Genomic DNA, 26,398 nt, shown 5'->3' with positions numbered 1-26,398 from the left:
TGGCCTCAGAATATTGGCCGACGGAAAAGGGGAGACCAACAGGAATGTCCCCTGTTGCAACCGGATCTAAGCTTCATCCCATGTAGCAGAATTTGTCTGCAAACTGAAACTCAAGTTTAGAGGACCCAACTTTGCATCCGATCTGCCTCGAGCTGAAGCACCCCCTCATCGGTAGAAAAGAGCCGCGTTGGTCGGGAATGTTCTATTTGTTGGTAAAGATACGACCGTGACGCATGCATTTCCTACAGGCGTTTGCTGAGAAAATAGCACCCTTTCTTAAACTTAATATTTGGACCAGCTTGAGGCCTCGAGACAAATGTTTTCTTACACATCTTAACCATGAAACAGGGGACTCATACCCACGCCATTTTTTCTGATATTACCCCAGCGCATGGTTTTCTCGAGCTGAGCTTTTAATAGTTATTTTCTGGAAACTGTGCGCAGTCATTTTGACACACTTTTTGTGAAATGCTAACATTCCTTTCTCGTGCAGCGCTCTTTTTCTCATACAAGATCAGCGTCAACTTCAAATAAACTTAAAAACAAAACCATATATGAAAGATTGAGTTGAAACGTGATGATTGTACTAATAATTTGATACTAAGTTTACAGCCGAATTCTGGAAGGGGATGGATTTCTGCCCCCCCCCCACTTACAACTTTGAGATAATCCCAAATAATCGAGATTTTTCAGAGTTAAGGCAAGGACTGACGCTGCAAAAGTAATTTAAAATGAATGCTTTTAGAATAAGTATTAGTCTATAAACGTATTTACTAAGATTCTTCGTAAAGCCTGGGCACAAACAAGAACCTTCTGTTAGCAATGACAGTGTTTTTCAAACAAGACCTAAGACAAAGGTAATCGTGGTGTGCACTGATGACATTAGTCGGACAGTCCTGACGCGAAATGAAGCCTCAACATCTGTCCCTGTCATAACCTTATCTCAATGTGTGACTGATCTGAAAATTTAGAACAAAGTATGAGGTCATTATCTCCAACAATCTGATATTGCTATAAAAAGCTAGTGGCACTTTGAGATCAGGGCCACTAATCTTACTGGGCACAACCGCAAATTTCTCCAGCTGCGACGCGTGCATATCTAGACATAATTCAAAATGTTAAACCTGAAGGTATTGGTGGCCATGGTGGTGATTTCCCAGTACATAGCCAGCGTGCATCCATACTGCTACATAAGGACAGATGGTAAGTTAGCTCACTATAAGTAATGTGTCAAAATCACAAGTTATCTTTGTGAGCGCAAATAAGTTGCTGATCTCTTTAACATATTTTTTAAAGTAGGGTACTCCCCATGGAATTGGTATACTGTAGGTCTACTGTTTGAAAAGGAAGGGGAAAGGTTTGGGCTGTAACTATCTCATAAATTTTTAATTGAAAGACCAATGTATTCGTTCAGAGACCTTCCCCGAGATTTATGATCGTATACCATACCCAATTGCCGTAGACGACAAGTACAGTTAGTGGCGTGAAGGCGCAGAGGATGTTCAGGATTCACGTAAGAACTATGCTTTAAAAGGCAACCATGGCTTTAAGGTGGTAACTCAATGAAAAAAAGTCTGGAATGAGCACTACGAATAGACCATCGTCGGCAAAACTGACCATTAATTTTGTTTCAACCGAGATTTATTGTGTTTTTTTTTTTAAATTGAAAACGAAAATCCTTTTCTCCCCTTCAAAGCTAACTGCAAACCAGGCTTGAGCGAGGTTATTGACTGTGCTGACTGTAGTTGCAGCGACGATGGAACGACTCTTTACTGTTGCTTCAAGTAAGCCTGTCTTCGTGAACTTCCTCTCCTAGTCCATTAAATCAAAGATGGGGGGATCCTTGATAAACAGTTAGAGGCCTACCCCCAATGTTTTTTGTCTAACATTGCTTTAATGGTGTGCATGGCTTTTCCGCCAGAAAAATAACAGAATTACTGAATGGCTACGGTTTAAAAGAATCATCAGTGTCATGCTCTATGAAGCCGACAGCCGACACCAAGCAAAACAGCCTGTTTGAGACACTCCGTTGCTGCGCAAGCGTGTCTTGTACAGGGCATGCACCGGTACATCTAAGCGTGCAGAATGTGCCAATTGTGTCCAACAGTGACGTTCTTGCCACTTAAACCACGCCCACTTACAGGACGATGGTCTGTGCAGACGTTACTTCTGTTCAAACAGCGTCTAGTGCATAGAAAGTAGCATGGAATCCACTTGAACCGGAAGTTACCAAAGCTAGGGTGCTCATCAAAAGACAGCTAGTAATCAGAGGTGCGTGCGCTTGCCATGACGAAGTTACTAACCGGATGGGCAATGGATGAAATGCAAGTTTAGCAAATTATCCAATGAGCGGTAGTGTATAGCGTGCACGTGTGTAACGCAACCGATACCGGTAACGAACTAAGCAGAGGGACGAAACTGATTAATTTTTTTTACAACCCAGATACATGACCATTGTGGACCAACAAATCTACTGTATCCAAGAAACCACACAGTTTTCTTTCAGTTAGTTTGACCATCGATATTATTTTTCAGTATCGGAAGACCAACTCGCATGACACCAGGATGCAAGGCTGAATTCAACGCTGAAACGTGCCAGTTTGATATCTCCAACCAAGACTCACCTGGTACCGAGTGCCGTGTCTACGCAATGACAGGTCGTTAGGAGTCCGTGACGTCGACTTATAGCAAAAGCTAGTAGTTTATTACGACAATCCTGACAGTCTTAAATATTATTATTGGTTTATTTATTCCCACAAACATTTGAAAAACGGTCCAAAGACTGACAGCATTCAAATTTACAATTACATGTACAACTAATAAAGTAAATTCGAAAAAAAAATATGTTACAATTCTGGACAAAGACGGAATTGCACAACGTTTATACGGCTCAGTATTGCACGTTTGTGTATGAAGACCAGGCTGAGTGCTGTTCCTTAAGTGTCTTCCACTAACATCTTTTTCTTCTGGTGGAAGTTACAAAACCTACTAGACGTAAGTAATTGTTTTCCAAACTTCAAGAATAAATCTGAGCGCCTCTGCTCCAAAGTTTGGATATTCAATCTATAATTGATGGCATAAAGGTATGTATCATAATCACTATCAAGAATTATTCTGCAACACGTTTTTGAACGCGTGCAATTAATCCAATCTGATCCTTTGAAATCGAAGAATGCTACACTAGACAGGCATATTCTAAAATGGGTCTAATGTAAGAAAGTAATTGCAACCTTGTGAGAAATAGTTATCTTTGTCCTTTTCAAGATAGACAACATAAAAAGTCTACGAGAGGCTTTGGAATCTCAAATATACGTAAATTCCACTTTAAATTGTTTGGAATAATAACTCTCAATAGTTTCACGTGAGAAACAGTGGTCAAAGTATTTCCATTCATAGACAGTTCTGGTGGTATATACCACATTTCGTTTATTAGAAGGAACGAAATATACATACTTTTACATTTAGAAGGTGTAGGCAACATATTGTTTTCCAAATACCACTCTGAAAAGCTATGTAAATGCGATTGTAACTGTGGTTGGTCCCCGTTTTAATAATTCCATCAATAGTAAGATCGTCTACATATTTCCATGTCCCGCAGCCATCAACCCTAAGATCATTGAATAGAATCAGAAATAAAATCGGACCTAATTTTGTCCCCTGTGGCACCCCACATGTCACTTCACAAAGAGAAGACAAGTGGCCGTATGATTTAATATTTTGATGGCGTTTTATGAGAAAGCTGCAGATAATGGGAACAATTCACGGTCTAACTCCAAGATCAAGAAGTTTGCGAATAACTATTGTGTGATTTACCCAATCAAACGCCTTAGTGAAATGTATAGCACAAATTTGAGCATAATTGGCAAGTTATCAGTTCCCCCGGCAATGAAATTCAAAAGATCAAGCAAATAATGTGAAGTAGTGTAACCTTTCACATTGCCACGTTGATTAGAATCAAAATTAAAAGCAATGTCTTGCAATATCCTCTTGGATATAAATGTTTCAAAGACACGTGCAAAGATTGAAGTTAACTCTATTGGACGCAGTTGATCAAAAGAGGAAATTCTCTTTTCTTTTGAACTGGCACGACCGAAGCAGTTATCCATACCTCAGGAAAACTGCCATCAACAATACAATTGTTAACCATAGGTCTATGCGGTAATATAGGTTAAAATGTTCCAAGAAATACATCTCAGCGGATTTAAACTAAGCCTACGTAGGAATGTATCAAAATTATAATCATTACAATGGTATAAAGAAATTAAAAAAAAAAAATCTAGACTCCATAGCGACAGCTTTGGTACAATAGTTATTCCCTCCCCTGTATTCCCAGTCTGAAATCATTCTTGTACTGATCCCATAGGTTTCCGTAAGACGTAAAATATCCTTCTGAAGGTCCTGTTCCTTAAGCTCGAATATGCTTTTCGGCTTCCTGAGCTGATACACATTAAAGCACATTCTTTATAACGACAAGGAGATAAATTGAAATTAAAAAAAAATGTGCGTGAGGAGCACACGGCAGGCTTGTTGTCTCTAATCATTTACGAGATGATAATTTATATACAGTTTTTAATACAATTATTTGAACAAAAATATCACCCATAGCCTCGACGACCTTTTTGTGGGATGGTAAAATTGGTCCAGCATCCTAATGTTTTACATATTGTTGGAAATGATAGATTTCAAAGCACCCTTTTTCACCCACGTGACTAAATGTAAACAATGAAACCACGTGTGGACCGCCTTGGCCGTGGTGATCGCATGTACATGTATACGTATGGGCAGCTTCAACCACGTGCAAGCGCAAGTGCAAACGCTGCATGTTTGACTAGTTTATCTTGAATAGGTAGATTACCATCACAACACTATGCACTCATGACCATCACCATACATGAAAGGTCCAGCGCAATCGTGACATCACAGGGAAAAGGTTTATATATATATTGAAGTAGGGCAGTGGTGGTGACAGGTAAGAGACAGATTGTAAAGCTATACATCCCTAAGTGTGGGGCTAGGGGAACTGTATAACGTTAAACAAATCTCTCAATGGCTCGAAGAAGCCACAAACGCTGAGATTATACTATCTTGGGAAACTCAGATCTATGGCTCACGGCATGCAACGAACCTTGGAGCTGGGTTTTCCAAGCTAGGCCTAGCCTTTAGTTTAGACGACGGAATAGGCCTACACTTGCATACTCTTTTTCTAACCTCCTTACTAGGTTCTGGGTCTAGTGTTACGGCCTAATTTCCTTCAAGTTATTTTATTAATAAAGCAGTCCATTACCGACAGCATTTGAGGGTTTTCTAGACGAGGAATATCAAACGAGACACAAGTGTATTTGTATTTCAAACTTACAAAACAACACGTGGAGACATTGCAGAATTGAGCCTGGAGACCGTGATCTCTCCTGGACAGCGCCATGTTGCCAATGTCGTTTTCCCTTTATTGTCCACGTCGAGGTCAACCTGTAACTTTGCCTTGGGCCAAGACGGCAGAACTCGATAGTGGACTCGATCGAGTATAAAATATGCCGCGCGCTGATTTCCATTGCGCCCTCTCGTGACGTCATTTCACCAATCGACGGCTCGTTCTACCGTCTATGGAATCTCCGAGAAACTGTTTAACTTTTTTTTACTTTTCCTCCGGATTTCTGGAGGAACCAATCAGCGCCTGGGAGATTCCAGATAAACCTGCATGTAATGAATATGGATCAATTACCTGCATCACCTGACCTATTACTTGACATATACAAGCGCTACTACGGGACGCTAAACGTGCTACTGAAGGACCAGTACTGTCAAAGTTGATAATGGGCGCGGTCGATACATTGGAACAAGAAGCGAAGAGGTGAGCCTGTAAAAAACTTCAGACAACAAAACTAAAGAAATAACAAGCTGACGCTATTGATGCGAATCCGCTCCAAGGCTCTCACGGTCTGTATCCTATTTCGCATCCTAGGGTCAATTGTGAATATTTATATTAAACTACTGTTTTGCATGCAAAGGCCACGCCTCAGTTGTAGGTGGTTCCCAAGACTGTAGAACGGGCCGTCGATTGGTAAAATGGAGTCACGAGAGGGCACAAAAGAAATCGGCGCGCGCGGCATATGCTCGATCGAGTCTGCGATCGAGTGCTGCCGTCTTGGCCCAAGACTAAATAATAAAAGTTCAAAGAAATGTTTCAACCTATTATTTAACATTTCGACTTTTGTGTTATGTGAGAATATCAGAGATTTTCTGCAGACAAAATGTGTGAAATTGGAAATTTAAAAAGTGCCCAACTTCCAACGCAATTTTCTCAAAATTGTGCTTTCAGTTAGTTAATGTGCGCGGATTCGCCACTTCGTGAAAACGCTGACGACTTGTCAAAAGCCATTTGCGTACTTTCATGTGCAGAATATAAAATTATACATGGGCGGGGGCGATTTTTTTCTCGTAGGTGGGTGAGTCAAAACATGAATTATTCATGAGGCCTACTGCTCATCTGAACTCGAGTACTCGAGCGATCCAGCATACACCACCGGTGCACGGTGGGTTTGTCTAGACCTCCTTGTGTGGACACTGATTTCTTCACACACCAACACTCTGTGGACAAAAAAAACGTTATGAGGACTTTTTTTCTGTCCCCATAACATTATATTCCAAATGGTCCACAGGAGCTGTAGGGAAAAAAACGTCTGAAAAGAAAATTGTCCCGATAGCTCCGAAATACTGGTTTGACGTAACATTCGTGTATTGAAGAGCGCCACCCCACGTTTATAATTTTTTTAAGAGTGTGAATATATCATCGTACTGAAAAGGAACCCTCGAAATACGTGCGCTAGGTGTATGGCCTGAACAGGCTACCAGTAAAACCAGGACTGGGTTTGTGCGCCATAAGCCGGCCAGCCAAGCTTAAAGCTTAACTTAAAGCAACATGACTTGTTCGTTTTGTACGTGTACCGAACCAGGTACGTCGGCGAGTCGATTGAATCCGCATACGTTAATTTGGTAAGTAAGTCGTAATATTTTTGATGTGTGTACACGTACATTTGTACGTGTGTGCACCGTGCACTTGAATAGACACACACCACTTTATTACTGTGAGTAATCTCGATTCACCAGGTTAGACTTGTCACATCATACATCTTAAACGTGAAAATGCCTGGATAAGATAATTCTCACGATTCTGGCCTCCTAAGTTGCACACTGCAATGGTAGGATTTCTCTGCTAATTTGCTGTACCAGCCCAAAGACACTTAGATGGCCGGGCTTACACAAACATAGTTCTAAATGCGTTGCAAGATGAACAATATAATAAACGATACCTTGAAGTACGTCCAATCACGAAGGGAATTTGTCCATGTGGCACAATGAATGCCGGTAACGTAACTTCATGAACAAGACGAACTTTCAGATAAACAAGATTATTATAAGTAACGTACAAAACCAGAATGGCTCCTCTACACAGTTATCCAAATCTCTCAAATCTGCAAACATGTCAGATCACTTCAATTATGTCTTAAAATAACTTCAAAATATCAAAGAATATCGGATCTTGCTTCCAAATTCGAACTTCAAAATGGCTGCTTCTGCGTGACTGATAAAACTTGCTGCGAATCGTCACCAATAAGAGCGCCCTCAATCGGTAACATCCTTAATAGATGGTCTGTCATTACAAAATTAACAGCGACATTGGCAGCAAGTACAGAAGAAAAACATCATACTTGATTATTTAAAAGCCTGGCTATGACTGTTTCTGGGTGACTGTTTTACTTCTGACCCCATAGGGCGCAATGCATGCATTATTCTCCCGCCCCCCAAAGTTGCGTCTGACAAACTATCAAAGGAAATGTGATCTAAACAAAGGCAAATATTTTTTTTAAATATATTTGTCACGTTTGGCACATTAACGATCCATAAACGTTCGGTTTGCGGTTTGTGATTATTATCGTCTGATACATTTTCTGCCAATTGGTCATACTTCATCATATAGAAATTTTTTTCTTGCACTATCCGTCAAAAGGTGATACATTATCGTTTATAAACTCCATCCATCAATAATGTCGGCCATTTTTAATGGATTACTGGTTGGAGACACTATAAAAAAAAGTTAAGATGCGTTATGATTAGAAACAGCCAATACTGATGGCAATGCAAGCGTTTCATAAGAGTGTGCTCCCAAGAGGTTGCGACGCGTTGACCAGTCTCAGTGCGTGAAATCTGTCGACCCAATGCGCGTTTGGAAAGGGTCGACAGATTTCGCTCGCTGTGATTGACCAACGCAATGTAGACTATTAGAGGCACACTATTGTGAATTGCCCGTATTCTCTGCACTAAGACTAAATCAGAAGTTTAGTATTCACGCTGAAAACACTGATTCAGTTCTTTTTGATAGGAACAACAGCAGAAGTAATGATTAATAATTCGTCTACCCTACCACGATCTGACCTATCTCAAGTTCTGACGAATTTGAGTTTTTAGCATATTCTTGTTATGCATGATGAATCTTAGTTTTCTGAAAATTTCAAACTTATAGGTGCTCTGAAAAGCTAATTAAATTAATTTGGGTAAATATTTTGACCTACCTCTCCGAAATTCAACATTATATCATAGACTAACGCATTGCGATGGGTCACTTCGGGAAACGTATAGAAAACGCAGTTTTATTTCCATGAAGTGACTTACACACTCTGGTATATCTGGACCTATCCATGACATTTGAAGTTCAGTCATTCGGAACCAGTCTTTAGCCCTGTTTTGTGTCATTCAGTGGCTGAACGTTGGACCTTAATTTCAACGGAGTTTCTGTTTATGTAAATGACTGAGCACAAGATTCCTTCTTGTTTTTGCTGATATTCGAATACAATCGTGATGGGCGTCTGTACGTTGACGCAAAACCCCGAGAGAGGCATGCTTGTGTAGTCAGTTGCAGCGACAATGCCGTGGCAGTCTCGTTTTTTGGAGTCTGCTACCCGGTCATGCCAGCCTACGTCAGCGAGGGGTCTAGCCTTAGAAGTCCGGTGACGCCGAGTCGTTTTGGCGGCAGTTTACCGCCTGGCCCGCAGCATAACATCAGCATCGACGAATGGGGACAGTAACAAGGGGACAGATACAGTTGATACAGGACCACACTTCTTTATTCACAAGCACGTGTACCTTCACAAAGGTGTTTTTCCTACGTTCCAACTATTCTCCGCGGCACAGCAACGTTAAGGATCCAGGAGATGAATTTTTCTTAGAATCACTTTTTGTGTATCTCTGTACTCTTCTTCCACGTATGAAGACTGTTTTCTTTTTCTTGAAGACATCTTTTTTGTTTTGAACTGAACGGTGCACTTTTTCAAACATTAAAAATTGACCTAGTATTTATGGACAAGTGAGGGCGCTTTTGCTTTGATGTAAATCAAGGAAGACATGGTTCAGCTTCCATGTTTTCATGTTCAAATTGCGAACCCCACATTTACTATCTGGGAACGTTTCTGTGAAAGGGATTTTTGCTGGATTATTGCCATATACTTACACAACAATAGTTGCCAAAGAAATGAAATTTTGCCATAGCAGTGGTTAAAAAAATTATAATTTTTTTTTTTATAAATCAGTGCAACATTGAGATTCAGTGCCTTTCCTGACATCATAGTTCGGCTCATAAATATGCAAATATGTATTAGCTTAAAAACGAATAAAGCATGAAAATATGGGTTAAAAATGCAGAACAAAAATTTAAAATGACGTTAATTGAAACCCAAAGAGGCATCTCAAGGGTTTTTAGTAAAATTTATAAAAAATTTTCTATTTCTATTTCCTGTAAGAAATTACAGTGTGTATGAATTACTGATCTTCTCAAGATTCAAAATAGACAATCATGAACAACTGACTTATTTCCACTATGGCTCTGTGATTAGACATCAGTTAGGTGATTTATGTCTCAATTATTTACATTACTATTCCAAACTCGTACTCGAGTACAGGGCTTGTTGCCCACGCTTAGTTACAAACTATGTTCTCAGGAATACTGGTCTGCTCAGGTCGACCACCTGGCGGGCCGGGAAGAGAGGGCGAGTCACGCCTGCCGCGTTTTTATAGAGACTGCTAGGCTAAACTGGTACCCTAAAATAATCGTACAAATAGACATACCTAACAGCCAGGAACCAACTAAGGTGAAGAATAACGTGGCCAGTTTTGTGGGATTTGATAATTTGGTTAAAGGCCGCCTGGTTCAGATCAAAATGGCATTTTATCTGTTTGGTTTATGACATTTTGTACTTTGTGTTTCTCTTTTGTAAATATTGATTTAGTAAACCGGTCCAGACAAAGCTAATAGCTTAAATTGCCATGTTTCTGGTTAATGCTGCAAAGCATGCAAAAACCTAAAGGTAATCTGCTTGATTTAGTTTTCCTAACAGGGTCAGTACCGTGGGCACGAGTTGGGAACAAAGCTGAATCTCGCTCGCGAGCGACGCGTCGCGCGGGCCCGCACTCCTCCATGTTTCACAGTCAATCACGCTGACGCCTCATGTGAAGTCTGACACCTCGTTGGTCCGACGTCGGATTTATGACGCGTCGGACCTTTGAGACATCGGAACTATGGGGCAGAGAAAAAGTGCCCATAAATCCGACGCCTCATTATTCCGACGTCTCTGAAGTCCGAAAATTCGGGCTTTTGAGGCTTTCTACCTATGAGGTGTCGGACTTACGATACGCACCAGATACGTCATGCTGAAAAAAAAGTTTTCCCTTGTAACGCATAATAATCCCAAGTTTCAGATTTCTGAACAATTTGTGTTACATGCTATGACATTCTAAGAGAAGCGAGTTGTGTTCTGATAGTGTAAACCAGTATGGCTGGCTTACACGTAATGGTGTAAACTCTGCCATGACGACGTCTGGCAATAAAAATAGGACATGACTGCACGTACGCTATTACTTTTTACCAACAAGTGCTCATTTTGACACGCATAAATGCATAATGCATCACGGGAAAACACTGCTTCATATGCAACTGTGGTACATGTACACATGAGTGTATTAACTACTATAGTAATTAAGAATAAGTGTACATGTATTTATACAGTAAATCCAAGTAGAACATTGGCCTCCATCAACATGCTGCAGAGTTTGACATTTGTATTTCAAGTACGTGTACATGTACAAGAGCATGCACGTTCATGCGTCTTTGCCAGTTTGGCAAGGAACAACTGACAGTAATAAACTGAACTACAAGTATATCGGTATAGGTATAGGTATCGGAAGGTTCCTTCCGACTTCAGAGTAATTTGATCTGGGAAAAGCTGTCTTTAAGTAGCCATGAAGTCCCTTATACTTGTCTCTGTAAACAGAGTAAATTGTAAACCAATAAGGAATGTTTAATGTTTCCAAATACATAGTGAAAGCAGAAAATTTATGAGGTAAGACTTTCTGCATTTGTTCGGGTGAATCAGCTTTGATCTGTGTACATATCAATGCAGTTTATTTGCTGTTGGGTTACTGCAGAGCTGTGGTTTATTCCCTTGTGAACATCTGCAAACTTTATGAAGAGCTCCTTGAAGTTTAGTCCAATTTGAGCAGCTTCACGTCGCCACCTCAAGGGGAACAGCGGTGAGTGCTTTTATAATAAAAACAAAACAGATGGTGTTTTTCATGCAGTTCATGTAACATTATGCTGCATTTAATAGCATCATAGAACAGGCTAATACATATCAAAAGTTTAATAAGAAAACCACTTCTTACCTCGCAGCACTTGTGGACATGATTTCCAACGAAAGCTTTTCCATGGTAAGCTTGCCCCTGCACTCAATGTTGCTGTAGGATGGTGTCCAGAGGGCTTGCAATATAAATAGGTCCAGTGGCAAATGGAAGTTGCACCATTTCAGCCTCTTTTTCCTGTTGAATTATAGACATGTATTAACATGTTAGTGTGAAACATGGTAATTTGGGGGAAGTCATTTTCAGGGTACAGATTTTTCTTTACCAATCTTGATATTTCATTTTGAAGTCGGAAGGCTTTGTTCGTTATGTCAGGGAAAGCTCCATCCATGTCTTCTTTTGTAGTCCGAAGCACATGTAGGGGTAGTTCATCTTCAGCATCACTCAGCTCTAATCGCTTCTTCTCGAAACCTTTCCGGATATGTTGTTGTTGTTGCTCTATTTTATTAAAGATGCGATCGTCAAAGTTGGTCTTCTGCTCTCGTTTCTCTGTTGCCATACGAAGCTGAAATAACTGCAAGCACTTTCAAATGCATCGAACAATTTCTTAAGACACCAAGCGAAATATGCAGTGTTGGCAGGATGAACTATGTAGAAAAGCAAACATTTTAAAATTAAAAAAGAAAAAATTACATGCACTTGAACATTTTGTAGAATGTTACTTCCAATAACTTGCATGGTCGATATAAATCGGCATAAGAGGACGGTGAAAAATGCTACAAGAAACATCCTTAGCACGATGGTGGTTTCCTTCATCTCGCAGGAAGTGATGGTAGTTGGCTTCAATCGATTCGATTGTGCGTGATGGATATGCATCTCTCTCCGACCAAGACTCATTCATTTGTGCTTTGCTGGCTGTACAGTACAAACAGCAGTGGCGAACTGGGCAAAATAAAAAAGTCAACCTTTTCAATTAACATTTAAAGATTTCCTGATTCTACGGTTTCTGTTCTGCAGACAAGCTGCTGTCAAACGGCGGAAGTGAACTAGCACGTCAAAATGAAATCTTGACGTGCGTGAATATGTACGTTGAATAAGGTCGGTTAATATAATATTGCTTGGCTTACCAATGCTTCACTCTTTCTTGCTTAAACTTACCATTGCACTCACATATGCCATACAACTTGGTCAGTAATTCATAGTAACCGAAGCCAAACAAGCAAATTGACTGGTGTCTAAAGAATGAATGAAAAAATGCCAATTCAAAACCAAAAATTAGCGACTGTCTATTTTACATATTGTTGGGTAATGTTACCAAGGATAGAAGACAATTTTAAACGCACACAGTATTTTCTTGTTTTGAAATGAAAATAGAGCTGTGTGTATGTAAGTAAGTGCTGTGTATAATAGTGAAGTTTCAATGTGCCACAATTTTTATAGAAATTAAAACCAGCTTACTGCATGCCCCTTTGCAGATCCCAGTTTTGCAATCTGTTGGAAGGTTGGAGGAAGGTTCTGTTGGATGTTCGCCAGGGAGTCTTAAGCCTCAAAGTAGGCAAACACCACAGTGTTTCGAAGGGAATTTGGGTGCTCAAAGTTGACAATTTGGAACGCCATTTTAAAGGAAGAACCACCCTTATCCCACCCGACTTTTGTCCATACTTCGTCCTCCGGAATAACTCCCTTATGCCGCGTCAGAGTACCATTTCTGTTGGAAGACACATTGAAGAGCCTTGGAAGAGACATTGAAGAGCCTTGAATAATGCACATTTTATCATATCATGTTAATCTATCTGTTTTTGGAAAGGTTATACGCTGGCAAACGTTCTACTTTGTTTTCCCTTTAGAAAGCAGACACCAGGTGTCTCTTTGCTGATTTTAATTGGAAGACATTTTTTTCACGCTTGTGCACAACCACTAACCTCTTACCGTTGGTGTCGATCCAAATAATCCAATGCCATCTCTGTGAGGTCCCCAACAAAAGCAGATAGGTCGTTTACTCCATCCGCCTTATCACTGGTAAAAAGGAGTTCAGCCATTTCCCCTTGAAGGTAGTCCTTTAGAAGGTGCTTCTGTTTAGTCCTCAAAGCTCTTTCTGATGGCGGACATCTTGGGTCATTCAGGTACCTGTAAATAATGAAAATGCTGGACAAATTGAGATTGCTTCTACTACAACTGAATTCTGCAACAGTAAATGATAACTTTTTGGCTTGCCCCCAACATCCCCCTAAAAGTCTTTAGGAATGAAGATGCAATTTTAACAACATGTATAGTATCACTGATTGGATTCCCACCACTGTTATCTCATACTGTACCCTCTTAATTTCCTAAGCTGAGTCCAAGCCAGTTTGCAGTCTCGCATCATGAGGGAAGTTTCTGCTGATAAGGGATGAGCCTTCGTGGATTCCATACCATCAGGGGATAGAGCTGACTTCTTCAATGTCACTGGTATACATGTAGGCTGTTTAAAAGATAGTAAATTGCATTGGCCAGTTTGATACATGTCTACCTATAAAAAATTTAAAAGATACATCTCCCTTTGTTATGATAATGCATTATAACTAATGAATTGATTTACTGTTTTTAGTATTTATGCAATTAGGTCCTGTGCTTGTTAAATTCACTATTTAAATGATCATCAAATATGCAGTTGTGAAGCTTCACTGTTATTTTACAAGCATGTTTTAAATGATTTAGATTGGTTCTAAAATAAAGTTGAAGTTTATCCTTGATGAAAATCTTACCCGACCACCGGTTTGTTATTACAGTTACACGATTGTCAAGTTTTAGGGTGAGCAAAGTCCACTCGTCAGAAACGTCTTCAACAATTTTCGGTATGGGGTCTCCATGCTTGTGGCAGTTGGCCAGGTCTTTCAGCACTTTTGCAGCTGTTGCAATTTGTTGAAGTTTCAGACTCATTCAATTGAATTTGTGCTGCCTAGACAATTGTAAAGTTTGGGATGCGTGGATTAATTTGACCGCATACATGACTGATGACCTCTTCCAGTTTTCCAATTTTTAGGCACTTGCTACAAATACGTGTGTAACCAGCAGGTTGTCGCGTTGCATAGTCAGAAACAGGGGACTCTCTGTGATTTGTTCATACTTTTTGTCAGCCTTGCACACTGGACACGTCAAAGTTGATATACCACGCTTGAATGTATGCTGAAAGTACGAAGTCAGGGAGATAGACTGCACAAAAATTGTGTTCACAGGGGGTCTGAATACATGGTTTGCTCAAAATGGATACAACATATGAAAATGCTGCCCTCTCCCGTTGTGGATTAAGTCCAAACTAACTGGAACTTGCTGGATTGGCTCACTCCATGCTCCATCATGGTGTGCAAAATTTTGCATCGCTGCTCACTCAAAAGCTCGGACACAAAGCATGTGCCGGTTCTCTTGTGTGAAGGCCACTCAGACTGGATTTTCTGTCTTAGTAGACGGTTATTTACATCTGTGTCTCGAGTACCTCCTGTAAAATGGCGGATCTTCGTGGTGCATCATCTCTGACAAATGAAGGCTGGATGCTGGTCAGGTGTGTCGTTCCACGTACTCACTTGAAACACAGCGAAGATCTCTTTTCGAACATGGCTGCAGGGGACTGGTTTTGTTTTGGATTTTTTGACCTGGATGCAGCCTTCCTGTACAAATTCTACAGAAATCGAAAACTCATGTTGAATGATATTTTAATTCACATTAACTACCAATATACGGTTTTCTCACAGCAAATCCCCTAACAACTGTACAGGGAGTACACAACCGTTTGCGTAGCGCGCCCTTTACACCAGGCCGGCTGGTACCCGTGCTTCGCGTTGGCACGTCAGTGGCCGTAAACCAGCGATCTATAAGTCAGAAATCTTCGTGAAGCGCGAAAAATATGAGGCTATTTCCACTTCCAGGGTCTAGAATTAAGCTTAGAATGGTGGCCTAATAAAGAAACAATACTTTCTGTTTAAGTTTGTTATTTATCCACCCAACACACTTTGACAGTTTACCCTGACGAGGCAGAATTAGGCCTACTTTGTTTCGAGAATTGTTTTCATGTCCAAATCATCGCCGCTCACGATGATATTGTCACGGAAAAATCCACAAAACAAACCATGTGGGAATAATTCCTTCCTTGTTATTTCTTTAAGGGAAACATTACAATTCAGCAACTTATGCCCCAAATGATTGTAAAACCTTTTGATCGACAGTCTAATTTTGACAAAAGCTTCGACAAAACATGTTCGTTTTTTTTCCGTTCATGTGCAGCGCCATGTCGTGTGGTGTCACACACACAATTGGAGTTGGCAAATAAGAAACAAACGTCTGCAGGTACTTTCATTGCGTGCGCGCTATGCGAGCGGGACCACAGACATATAAACGCATAGACTGCCAGTCTTGCGCGTATAGTGTAATTCGACCAGCAGAATTAGAAGCCATTACTGCGGGGGCACAACGCTCGTGGACAGGTGGTACGCGCGCGTTACATGCCTCTTCGACCAATAGGGTGTCGTGATTTGCCATATGCACGCGCGCGTCAAGCTGAAGAATGTGTGTGTGAGTGCAGCGCCACCGCAGTTATGGCGTCTAATCGGATTAGTCTGTAAACGTTGCGCCTAATGCAGTTGACAGCGCTTTCAGTGCGCATTACGTGCAACGCACTTACATTGCCTGTATTTGTTTAGGCTACATATGCTTTCAAAAATGTTCACATTTTTGCTCTTCGGAACTGTTATCTCTTCTTTTCAAATGTTGCAACCACATTGTTTTGAATCCCTATGGGCCAGCTTAAGTAAATGGCATCACAGAATTTTATGGCTGAAATTCTCCAACTGTGCGTAAATTCCCTATACTGATGGTTGAATTTGCCCATAGCTGTGATTTTAATCGGGCGCCGCGCAGATCACGAAAAAAACCCTGTAGTTTTGAATAGGACCTGGCGGTCTATGCGTTTATATGTCTGTGAGTGGGACTGCCTTAAGGAAGTCCTGACATGGCTAGCGGTTGCAGTCACTCAGGTCGTACAAATGCGTTCGTTACTCCCGGTCGTAGCCAGTTGATTCAGACAAAGTGATGACTAACTCGGGTACCCTGTGCCCTTTTTCCTGAGTTAGAATCGTGCTGGACCGCGATGTGTTGTGATGGCAATGAGTGCATATTGTTGTGATTGTAATCTACTTATTCAAGATAATTAAACTAGTCAAGCATGCAGCGTTCGCACGTGCGCTTGCACGTTGTTGAAGCTGTCCATAGGAATATTTCACCCACGTGACAGGATTATGCTTAAATGTAAACAGCAACACCACGTATGGATCGCCTTGGCCACGGAGATCGCACATATTCCCACGGGCAGCTTCAACCACGTGCAAGCGCTTGTGCGAACACTGCAAGCTTGACTAGTTTATCTTGAATAAGTAGATTAGTATCGCAACACTATCCACTCATACAATCACAGCTTAAGGCGGTCCAGCACCATTGTAACATCACAGGAAAAAAGGTCTATATGCGATCACTGTGACCAAGGCGGTCCACAAGTGGTGGGTATTGTTTACATTTAGTGCAATCCAGTCACGTGGGTGAAAAAGGTATATTCGAGAGTGCTGGTGAATTCGAATTTCTTTGAGCTCTCATGCATTGTTCACCTGATGGCCCGGGGTCATGACAACTGAGCGCGAATCGTCGATGCTTTCTGTTTCCTTTAACTTTCACACAGTAATCATTCACCTTAAAGGGATTTGCGTTTCCATGGAAAAAGTAATAATGCTATAGCAAAGCTTGATATCTTCATACTGAAATGAATGCAATAAGCTTCAGATTAAGTACGAGAGATCAACGGGACAAACACCAACAATTAGAGCCGAACTGTAGGTGTTTTGCCTATATAAGAGTCCTGTGTTTCAATTAAGTACAACTTCCTTTATGCAGCACATGCACTTCAAAACCATTGACTCGTTGCATCAAAAGACTGTGCACCAAGGAATATCGAAATAGGTATCTTTCAAATGGGGATAACAAAGATAAAAAATAACCCGATGCTACTTGCCCTTCCATTTGCAATAATATACCAACAGAAGACAAAAATATCCTCTGCACCACCTCGGAAAAAAAGTAAACCAATCTCTTACCATACTACTACTGCAGAAAAATGATATTCCAAATTTCTCTCTACTTGTTACTTTGTCTTAAAAGGCAAGGCTTGTCAGCAGAACCACTAGAAAATGACATGAAAATATTTATCACAAAATCGTAGAAAGCACGACATTTTCTTTTTTTGAAATTATTCACAGATATGATTTCGACGCCCTGTACGAAATCAATTTATTGTTGCCATATGATGTTGGCAGTGGAATGAAAGCACATATAATGCAATTGGTTAACTGTAATAACGGTAAGGTCGGAAGTAAGCCGGCACTATGAGATGACGTGCGCACGCGTGCACAGAAACGGCAAATCCGTGGAACACTAGGCCGTCAATTAAGAGAGCGGCGTCGTATGATTCGGCACACACGGCCCGAGTGTACATGATGCTCCAACAACGTACATTTACCGACGCGATGCCGTAAACAAGGGGCAAGACAGGAACTGGATTTCCAGTTGGTGCAATGATATTACAACTGCGTGAGGCGATAGGCACTCCGACAGGATTCACCAATGACGGTTTCGTTTAGATCCAGCAGTGGACAAGATGGGACAGACGAGGGGCACAGCGTGGTTGCTTGAGGGTACAGACGCATTGTTGTGACGATTCGCCACAGACGTTGCTGAGGAACAATGCCTGTCGCGCCATGAATGAAACACAGTTATCTTAAAATCCGCAAGTTCTTTCAAGAAATGCCTTCTACGCCGCCCCTCTCCTAGGGATCATCATCAACGTAATCTCAAATGACTTCCAGGGCTAATGTTGGATTTTTGTTTGGCCTGCCCGACGTGTATTTCAACACTGAATGCTCAGCGTATGGCCCGAAGGCTTGTGAAAAAACCCACAAGCGTAGTCGGGTGGGACTCCAACCCACGACCTTCTGCTTACTAGTGCAAACGTATTAACCACTCGACCACCTAAACCATCCTTGATTTCCAGGACTTTTCATTCTTAGACTTAATATATTCCAGCTTTCTTGGTACGAGCCTGGCAGCTCCAATGATTCTATTACCACTCGACATACCTGACTCCACTATGGGCACCCTCGTTTGGGAGGATAACAGCAACGTCACGTTTCACGACACGGCCGCCCCCGCCGGATCATTGGAAGAAACTGACGGCGACGTCTGCCAATTCTTCGAGAACTACACGTCCGAGGAGGAATTGGAGCGGAACACCTACAGTCAGGGCCAGGTGCTCTTCGTCTCGGTCTGCTTGCCCCTCATCATGGCGCTGGGAGTCATCAACAACTTTGCCTTCATCTACGTGGTGATACGTGTTCCCCGCATGAGGACAGTCACCAACTGCTATCTGGTGGGTCTTGCCGTGTCCGATGTGCTTTTCCTGGTATTCGCTATTGGTAGTAAAATCGTGTGCTACGTCTCCTCCCCCATTTATGGCGACGACACCCCCCTCGGACTCTCAGGCTGCCTACTCACTCAGTTCATCATCAACACGTCCTACTTCGCCACCCTCTGTTTCATCACGTTGGTATCTTGGGAGCGGTACAACGGCGTCTGCAGACCCCATCGCAAACGAGATACAAAGCTCAGGATCTTCAAACTCTTGGCTGCCTCCTGTCTGGCATCCAGTTTGATGTCGGCAACCCTGTCCTTAAGTCTTGCCGTGGAAATCGTTGAATGTATAACCTGGCCCGACGGGCCCCCGTACGACACTTGGCCAACGCAACGATACCTGTATTATCCGGTGTTCGACTGGGTAGACAAGTACTCCTACGGAGCCCAGACGATACCCTTCTTCATCTCGCTCACCATCAATGTGTTCTTCTACCAGCGAATCATCAAGGGGCTTGACAAGTCCATGAACCGCAGGCACCTCCATTCGAACCACCGCTGCAGCGGCGGGGACTCGTCCACGCGGAACCAAATCGCTCGGATGCTCGTCGTCAACGGCATAACCCTGTTCGCTCTCCTCGCGCCTTTCGAGATCATGTCGCTATTTCAGCTCATCGGAATGTTGCGGGATCATAACTTCATCCTTACCGTAGAGGTGAGGGGCCCTCTGGTCGCAGTGGCTAGGGTACTGTCCTACATCAACGCTGTTGTGAATCCAGTGATTTATACGGCCCTGAGCAGTAGGTACAGGGAGTCCTTTAAAATCACCTTCATGCCGACACAATGCCGGCCTCGCCAACGTCAGAGAATCGAAAACTCTGTCCATGGTAGCACCGTTACCGTACAGTGTGGAGTTACATCAAAAATACACGAATCAAGAATGTAATTAGGGTGTCAAATGCTACTTGAAAAATGCCACTCAAACATTGTAAGAATTAAAGAAGTGACTAAATATAGCCTAATATTAGTAAATATCACATGGTTATGGGCAAAATCCATCACCACTCCCAATACTACCACGAGTCAAATCGAAAGTCTGAACACGAATACTATGTGTGATAAACAATGACAAAGTAACAGCCACATGATTTGAGATTTGATTGATTTGACTCGTGAACTCACGAAAACTTGCACTACACTACTAACATATAGAGCCTAGATTGTTTCGTAATGCACACCATGTTGTATTATAAAACCCTTGCCGAAAAAAAAATACCATGAATGAGCCAATTCGGTATAGCGGATGCCCCGAAAATGAAGCCCGTCGGAGGTCATTTGGACGTGCGTGTACGTGAGGTCTGCCTCTTCAGAGCAGCCCTGTAGTACTGCTCACTAACTATAAATACTGCTAACCACGGGCTTTCGAACTCAAGGAATACCCACCCGATCTGTGAAATGTGAAGCAAGGTGAGGGTGCAAAAGATATTAAATGATTATTACTTGTATGTGATGAAAGACAAGATTTAAATAATGGTGCTTTTGGACCAAGTGGCTTTCTATGGTAAGTTTTGCACAAAAAGTACAAATCTTTAATTTAGTTTAGGTTACGAGCCTTATTTTGGGTTTGCTGGTTTGCTGGCTACAGACTTCTTTGCAGCTCGTATTCCTTTAGTTTTTAATAACATGACAAGAAACCAGTGAAAATGAAGTGCAACCCTTGTGTGACTGTTGTACTTTATTACCACAAACGACAATTCCCATGACTTCCTTTTAACCGTTGAGAATGACTGTATACAGTCTGCAGCCATACAGACCACGTACGTTAGTCTGCGGATCCAAAACCAAATTTTCAGAGGTCCATAAGACTTTACAATCTCTTTATATTAACTTTTATGACCTTTCTGAGAGGTGAAGCTGAATTTTCGTGCTTGTTACACGCTTTGAAAAGAATTTAGATGCAATAAACCGCCATTAATATCAATACACATCACCATATCAAAGTCACGCAATGGCTAGTATAATGGTGAACACTGCTTTCACGTACACCTAGAAACAGTTGGCCATTAGGATAATATAGTCATGTTGTGATATCAGAAGGCCCGCGCTGCAAAATGAACCTCCCTTCAAATCATATTATTCAACCTCGTGCGTAACAGTACCCTCCTTAATACTCAATTCATCTTTCTCTGACAATCTAGTGAAGTTCCTCTCACTTAGGCCAAGTCGAATTAAGCTCAGACTACTCAGTGCACGATAATTGAATTTATACGGACAACACCTCGTACATTACATGGCCTAGAGTGCTTTGACATGGGCGCTGTACTGGCTCAGACAAATTATTCATAATTAAGATAAAACGATTATTTTACATCCTGCAAGCCGTAAGCCTTGCCACACAAAGTCGACCATACTTGTAGACTTCGCATAGTTCACGTGAGGCAAGAGAGATACAAACTTATTAATCATTCGGAAGGTTAGCGAATACAAAACAATGACCGATCCTTCTAGAAGGGGAGTGTATCAAAGAAATGTTGGGGATTTTAATTGTCTGCCTTTTCACAGCTGACACGACCCGACAGTGACAATGACTTCAACATTTCCACAGAGAAATAATGTGAATGACGTAGACCAGTATGTCAACGACGATTGGCAACAATTAATGTAACTAAGGACAAAAGAACATTTTCAAAAACTATACTCAGGTCTCCCAAAGCCTATGTTCTACATTAAATCTGCTGACCTTTTTTTTAAATTAACATTAGCAATCAAGCATGAGATAGAAAGCTTTAGCAAGTCTATCGGATACGATTTCACAATTTTGTCGGAAAAGTCCTTGTAAACAAAACCCATCAACGACCATCGAATCAAAATTTACAAGCCCATCTTCTTTCAGAAATCTTTGTTTCAAATTTAGCCACGTTTTTCACTTTTGAACCTCCGGGTTTTAAACAAAATTAAGTTGATCACATGTACAATGCCAACGAAACAAGCCACAAGCATCACCAATCCATCAAAAAACTGATAAAATAATGACGTCAAAATGACTTGATATGCTTAAAGTAATGTTTGACGAGGGAGTGAAGACCCTTTCAGGATATTCCAAGACAAATGTACAGAGTTCGATCCGATATCATTGCTTCCCAGCTCAACCTAAAATGTCAACTGGGCAGTTTATTGCCTTCGTACGTGGCGTTATAAAGATAACCGTTGAGACTCGGAAACCTTTTTCGTTTTAGCGGAGGACAAATTGGTGTTACTTAAATGTCAAGTGACCGACGCTACACTTTGGCGAAAGATGTTTATCTCGCTTACTTTGGTTAGGCGCGTATAGCCCCAACATTCTTAAGGGGTTTTTCTTTTTGCAAACTGAGTGTGCAAAATTCACGTTTCACATTTCCTCCCTTCCTTGCTTCAAGCTCAACCGTGGTAGAAATCTGGGCTCCGGTATTATTATTAGCGCATTTCAACAACATATATAATGAAAAATGGTACCCTCGTATCTACTTCTACGCCTTTGGCGTCAACAGTAAGCGATGCTGTCTCGACTGAGAACTAATTTGTTCTCCTTAACATAGGGCCTTCATCATACGCTGCCAGGTTTGCCCATTTGGCAAATTATTGGATTGCAATGAATAAATAGAAGTTGGTTTATGGATAACATTTTACACTTTCGTTCTTTTCATGTCCGCGCATGATAAATGGTAAATGCAAAACTAAATGCGCGCTTCAGACGAAGGGTGTCAATGCTAACCCAGTTATGGGTACCCGATAATAAAATGGCTCGCCGTGTGAAGAATAAAAGGGGAGAAAAGCACGGACGTCGACACGTGCGATATTCCTCTCCACTTCCCACCATTCGTCCTTTTACCCATCTCAAAATGGAGCCCGTTCTGACGGCCTGATTTCCCCTTCAACACCAAGGGTTGGTCTTACCCTCTCCAACCACAACCTCGTGCAGTTTTGCCTCGTGTCACTGGGAATTCTTAACACCGTGACGGTCGCATTTCGAGGGGCTGAACGCTTGCTTGAGATCAAAGTTCCTTGGAGGTGTTTGCATCGATATTGACCGGGTCCCGTTGCTCAGCAAAAGGTTAGGACAATCTGAGATGAAACTAGAGGATCGCTCGTTATCATCCCGCAACTGCTCTTAGTGCCTTTCCATCAAAACGCAAAATCCTTTTTCTTCATTTTACTTCCACCTCCCACCAGATTTCGGAGCTAACATTCAAAAATTTAATATAAAAGGAGTGAAATTGGATGATGACAAATTGGGGAAAATTGCAAGAGACGCAATTAGCACGCAGTCATTGAGGTATGGAAACCTCTGTAAATCATTCCATATTGTTCGAATACCTCTCAACAAAATGACGGCTATACTTTCACTGACAGCCCGGACATGTATGGCTGACATACAGACGAAGTAATGTCACTGCAGGAAAATCAATGACGATGCAAAGACTATTTACCCCGAAGGGGCTAGACTTTCCGTGCAGTTTTGTCTAAAGCTTCTGGCACACGCAAATTTTTTCTTATCTGCCTCGCGGAAACTCTCTTCGAGGAGAAATCGCCACAAATATTTTGTTCACATCGATACAGCGCCCAATAACAACGAAATGATAGATGACTCCGTCTAAATTACGTCTCCGATTGAATAACAGCACTTCGCGGGCGACGGAATTCTTGGTCGAAAACGAGTGTATGAAACACAGCATGGTCCTTATTTCTCGCCAGTCCACTTAATGACGTTGTTAAAAGCCCTCCACCAACCCTTGTGTTCATTGGCAAGAACACAACACAATTTATCCGGACCCAAATTGGTCAAATTGTATACGCAAATGCCCAGTTACTAAACTGTAGTGCGTTTATGGACAATTCACGATGGATCGAGTTTCGCTGTGCCCTGTTTTCAATGAACGTCCAAAATAAAAAGGAAAAGAACAATTAAGCGTTTAAAGCTCCAACGATTAAATACATGAGCGTTAATGCTCAGCTTGCGAGCTTGACACACCGCAGCGATTGGAAAAAGACTGCACAAAAGAAATACTGCAGAAAAGATTGCACAAATGTGAACTTTCAATCGCCAACGATAATCCAGCCCAGCTTATATGATCTGTGAAAACACTGTGCTCCAGCTGAAGGCACTCTGAATTTTAAAGGGGTGATGGAGACCTGTTAGTGACCGTTACCGGCTGTGACATATGGAATAAAAACAAAACCCGAAACAAAAATTCTATCCCAAGTTTGAACCGTATAAAGGCCCATTAATTTTACACACGAGGTTTAGCGGAATTCCGCGCGGTCAAAAAAACTAGAGCATATGCTTTTCTGTTAAAAGCCGATCGCGGGATAAACCGCTTCATTTACACAGTAGACCGATTTTCAAGGATACCGCTCTGAGACTGCGCATTCTGGCTAGTTAGGCAAGAAAACAACACAATTTATCCGGACCCAAACTGGTCAGATTGTATACGCAAATGCCCAGTTACAGTGCGTTGTTAGGTATAAGGCCCTGTCCGAATCACTTGTTGGCTGTGGGCTGATATGATGCACGAGTCTATGGTAGTGGCCACAGAGTTCTCGAAGAGTCGTGTGTAATTTCAAGCCATAGCCAAGTAATTCGGACACGGCCTAACATCACGTTCGGGCCGATACGGTTGAACAGCTCCTTGCCTTCGATTCTTCCCAGGAAGCATGATTGTTATTGCACAGTCAGTGTGACACTCTTGTCGTCGTGTAGTTAGTGAACAGTGAGCGGGTTTCTTCCTTGTGTCTAAGTGTAAAATACCGCAGGGCGTACCGCATTCCGTTACCGCTTTTCGATACCGCTCAATAAACAGGCCTTAGTCATGACATTATAAATATTTTTCTTTGCTCTAGGTGAACTCTATATACAGTATTCAAAAGAAGCGAAATGTCCAAATCCTTCCGAAAAATATCAACTTGGTTTCAGTTTCATGAAGGATATTATTTCAAAGGTTTAATCTTCTACAGACCCGACCTTTAACCAACACCCCGCCCCGAACGATAACTTTAAGATGGCGCAACATCCTGAACGAATATTGATTGCCTACGGTTTGATGCTTTTGATATGTTAAATATGCACGCAAGGCAGAGCAGCTCCGCTAAATTGCGACATTTATCCGAAATTACAGGGAGTAATTTCCGACAACAAACACCTGACGCTGGTCCCCATACGCCCGTCGTTTAGTTTGCTTGACATCACTGCCCGATAACTTCGAACCGACAAGCTGGCGACAATCTAAAACACGACTGTCTACCGCCGACTGACTCTCAAACTGACCATGCCAAACCCGAACATCGAAATCCGGCCAACAACTCAGACAGCACAGCATCAGTAAGGATTTTCACAGCTAAGACAACGTAGCCCTGACGAGACATACAGGCAATTCTGGACAGACTAAGTGGGTGTAACGGGATCACGATTTACATTATGTGGATGCAGACGTGTCTCCGTTGAAACAAGTGATTCAAAACCACGTCTCCGTGAAATGACACACAGCACTTTGTTTCTCATAGTAAACTTGTACAAAAACAGGCACCATGTGTATATAGGTGTCATCTATAAGGAGCAAAATATGATTGTTTATAAATATGTTGTCTAGCAGTGTCGAGTTGTTTACTCTATCGGATATCTGGATAATGCTTCTTGTTTGCGTCATAACTTTTTTATAAAGACATCCACAAGGAGTACTTGGCACACCTTGTTCTAATTTTCATAGAAGGCACGACCAAATATTCCCATATAAAGTTCGATACGTACGTAGTGCTCTATATCTCTTTATCTAAAACTAGCTATAAATGGTTACGTCTGTTGGACTGCAGCGACGTGACTTCAGTGTGTCAATAATTTCGTATTTCTGCAAACATGTAGTCGTATATCCCTTGTAAATTTATGATGCAATTTGTAAGTGTTGATCTTTCTGACAACTGAACGCATATACTGTTTGTGTGTGTGTGACAAGAATTAAATCGTGTGATTAATGTAAAATGTGTAATTTTGAATCATTATAAATTATAATCATGCAAATTTGTGACGCAAGGTGAAGAAAATCTTTGGATAAAACAAGACCTTGGAAATAAACCAATTCATTAGAACGGAACACTGGGCCCCCAGCCGATTCATAAGAACGGGATACTGGGCCAAAGTTATTTACTGAAGAAAACAGAATGAAAATGTGGCTCATTTCGTAAGACTGTATCATTCTATAATAACCATATTTTATTAAAACATATCGTTGAAAACCAAATTCTTTGAATCTCCCAGAGTTTTTTATGAAGGCTCTGTTGTTATACGCGTGTTACGAGGATTAATCAAGTCTCATAAATGACT

The 26,398-nt window shown here is 41.5% G+C and overlaps 4 protein-coding genes and 1 long non-coding RNA gene across 6 annotated transcripts; 3 read left to right on the top strand and 2 right to left on the bottom strand.

Annotated features, from left to right (window-relative positions):
• Positions 1-1,048: 1,048 nt before the first annotated feature.
• Positions 1,049-4,494, top strand: LOC110973229 (beta-microseminoprotein-like). The gene is made up of 3 exons (XM_087133823.1): positions 1,049-1,203; positions 1,697-1,784; positions 2,536-4,494. Exons 1-3 carry the CDS (start codon positions 1,116-1,118, stop codon positions 2,663-2,665), a joined length of 306 nt encoding a protein of 101 aa, XP_086989949.1. The 5' UTR covers positions 1,049-1,115; the 3' UTR covers positions 2,666-4,494.
• Positions 4,495-6,782: 2,288 nt separating this feature from the next.
• LOC110973261 (uncharacterized) lies at positions 6,783-13,235 on the top strand. Of its 2 annotated transcripts, none has more exons than XR_015424367.1 (4): positions 6,783-6,990; positions 11,473-11,577; positions 12,449-12,723; positions 13,101-13,235. It is a non-coding gene; the product is annotated as an uncharacterized LOC110973261 (long non-coding RNA). The 2 variants fall into 2 exon arrangements; XR_002597457.2 differs by having other exon boundaries at positions 6,784-6,990; positions 12,643-12,723.
• Positions 11,448-12,454, bottom strand: LOC147799935 (uncharacterized). Its single transcript, XM_087133116.1, has 3 exons — positions 11,951-12,454; positions 11,710-11,862; positions 11,448-11,584 (listed from the first exon to the last, which is right to left on the bottom strand). The coding sequence occupies exons 1-2, from the start codon at positions 12,182-12,184 to the stop codon at positions 11,773-11,775; spliced, it is 324 nt and encodes a 107-aa protein (XP_086989242.1). The 5' UTR covers positions 12,185-12,454; the 3' UTR covers positions 11,448-11,584; positions 11,710-11,772.
• Positions 13,165-14,069, bottom strand: LOC110973260 (uncharacterized). The gene is made up of 3 exons (XM_022223951.2): positions 13,941-14,069; positions 13,555-13,752; positions 13,165-13,333 (listed from the first exon to the last, which is right to left on the bottom strand). The coding sequence occupies exons 1-3, from the start codon at positions 14,033-14,035 to the stop codon at positions 13,165-13,167; spliced, it is 462 nt and encodes a 153-aa protein (XP_022079643.2). The 5' UTR covers positions 14,036-14,069.
• A 4,099-nt stretch (positions 14,070-18,168) lies between these two features.
• On the top strand, positions 18,169-26,056 carry LOC110973257 (thyrotropin-releasing hormone receptor-like). The gene has a single exon (XM_022223950.2). The coding sequence runs from the start codon at positions 18,752-18,754 to the stop codon at positions 19,991-19,993; it is 1,242 nt and encodes a 413-aa protein (XP_022079642.2). The 5' UTR covers positions 18,169-18,751; the 3' UTR covers positions 19,994-26,056.
• The last annotated feature ends 342 nt before the right edge of the window (positions 26,057-26,398 follow it).

This window comes from Acanthaster planci, linkage group LG02, assembly GCF_054643075.1.
Source record: "Acanthaster planci isolate LZ-2023a linkage group LG02, COTS_SCS, whole genome shotgun sequence".
In the NCBI taxonomy this organism is placed as follows: domain Eukaryota; kingdom Metazoa; phylum Echinodermata; class Asteroidea; order Valvatida; family Acanthasteridae; genus Acanthaster; species Acanthaster planci.
The sequence above is the reverse complement of the archived record's forward strand: the minus strand, read 5'-3'. Positions and strand labels throughout refer to the sequence as shown.

Coding starts and splice junctions, on each gene's coding strand:
- LOC147799935 (XM_087133116.1), bottom strand. CDS start 12,184: ATGGCAACAGAGAAACGAGAGCAGAAGACCAACTTTGACGATCGCATC. Junction 11,863..11,950: donor AAAATGAAATATCAAGATTG/GTAAAGAAAAAT, acceptor ATAATTCAACAG/GAAAAAGAGGCTGAAATGGT.
- LOC110973229 (XM_087133823.1), top strand. CDS start 1,116: ATGTTAAACCTGAAGGTATTGGTGGCCATGGTGGTGATTTCCCAGTAC. Junction 1,204..1,696: donor CTGCTACATAAGGACAGATG/GTAAGTTAGCTC, acceptor TCCCCTTCAAAG/CTAACTGCAAACCAGGCTTG. Junction 1,785..2,535: donor ACTCTTTACTGTTGCTTCAA/GTAAGCCTGTCT, acceptor ATTATTTTTCAG/TATCGGAAGACCAACTCGCA.
- LOC110973257 (XM_022223950.2), top strand. CDS start 18,752: ATGATTCTATTACCACTCGACATACCTGACTCCACTATGGGCACCCTC.
- LOC110973260 (XM_022223951.2), bottom strand. CDS start 14,035: ATGGAATCCACGAAGGCTCATCCCTTATCAGCAGAAACTTCCCTCATG. Junction 13,753..13,940: donor CAGCTTAGGAAATTAAGAGG/GTACAGTATGAG, acceptor CATTATTTACAG/GTACCTGAATGACCCAAGAT. Junction 13,334..13,554: donor TATTTGGATCGACACCAACG/GTAAGAGGTTAG, acceptor GTCTTCCAACAG/AAATGGTACTCTGACGCGGC.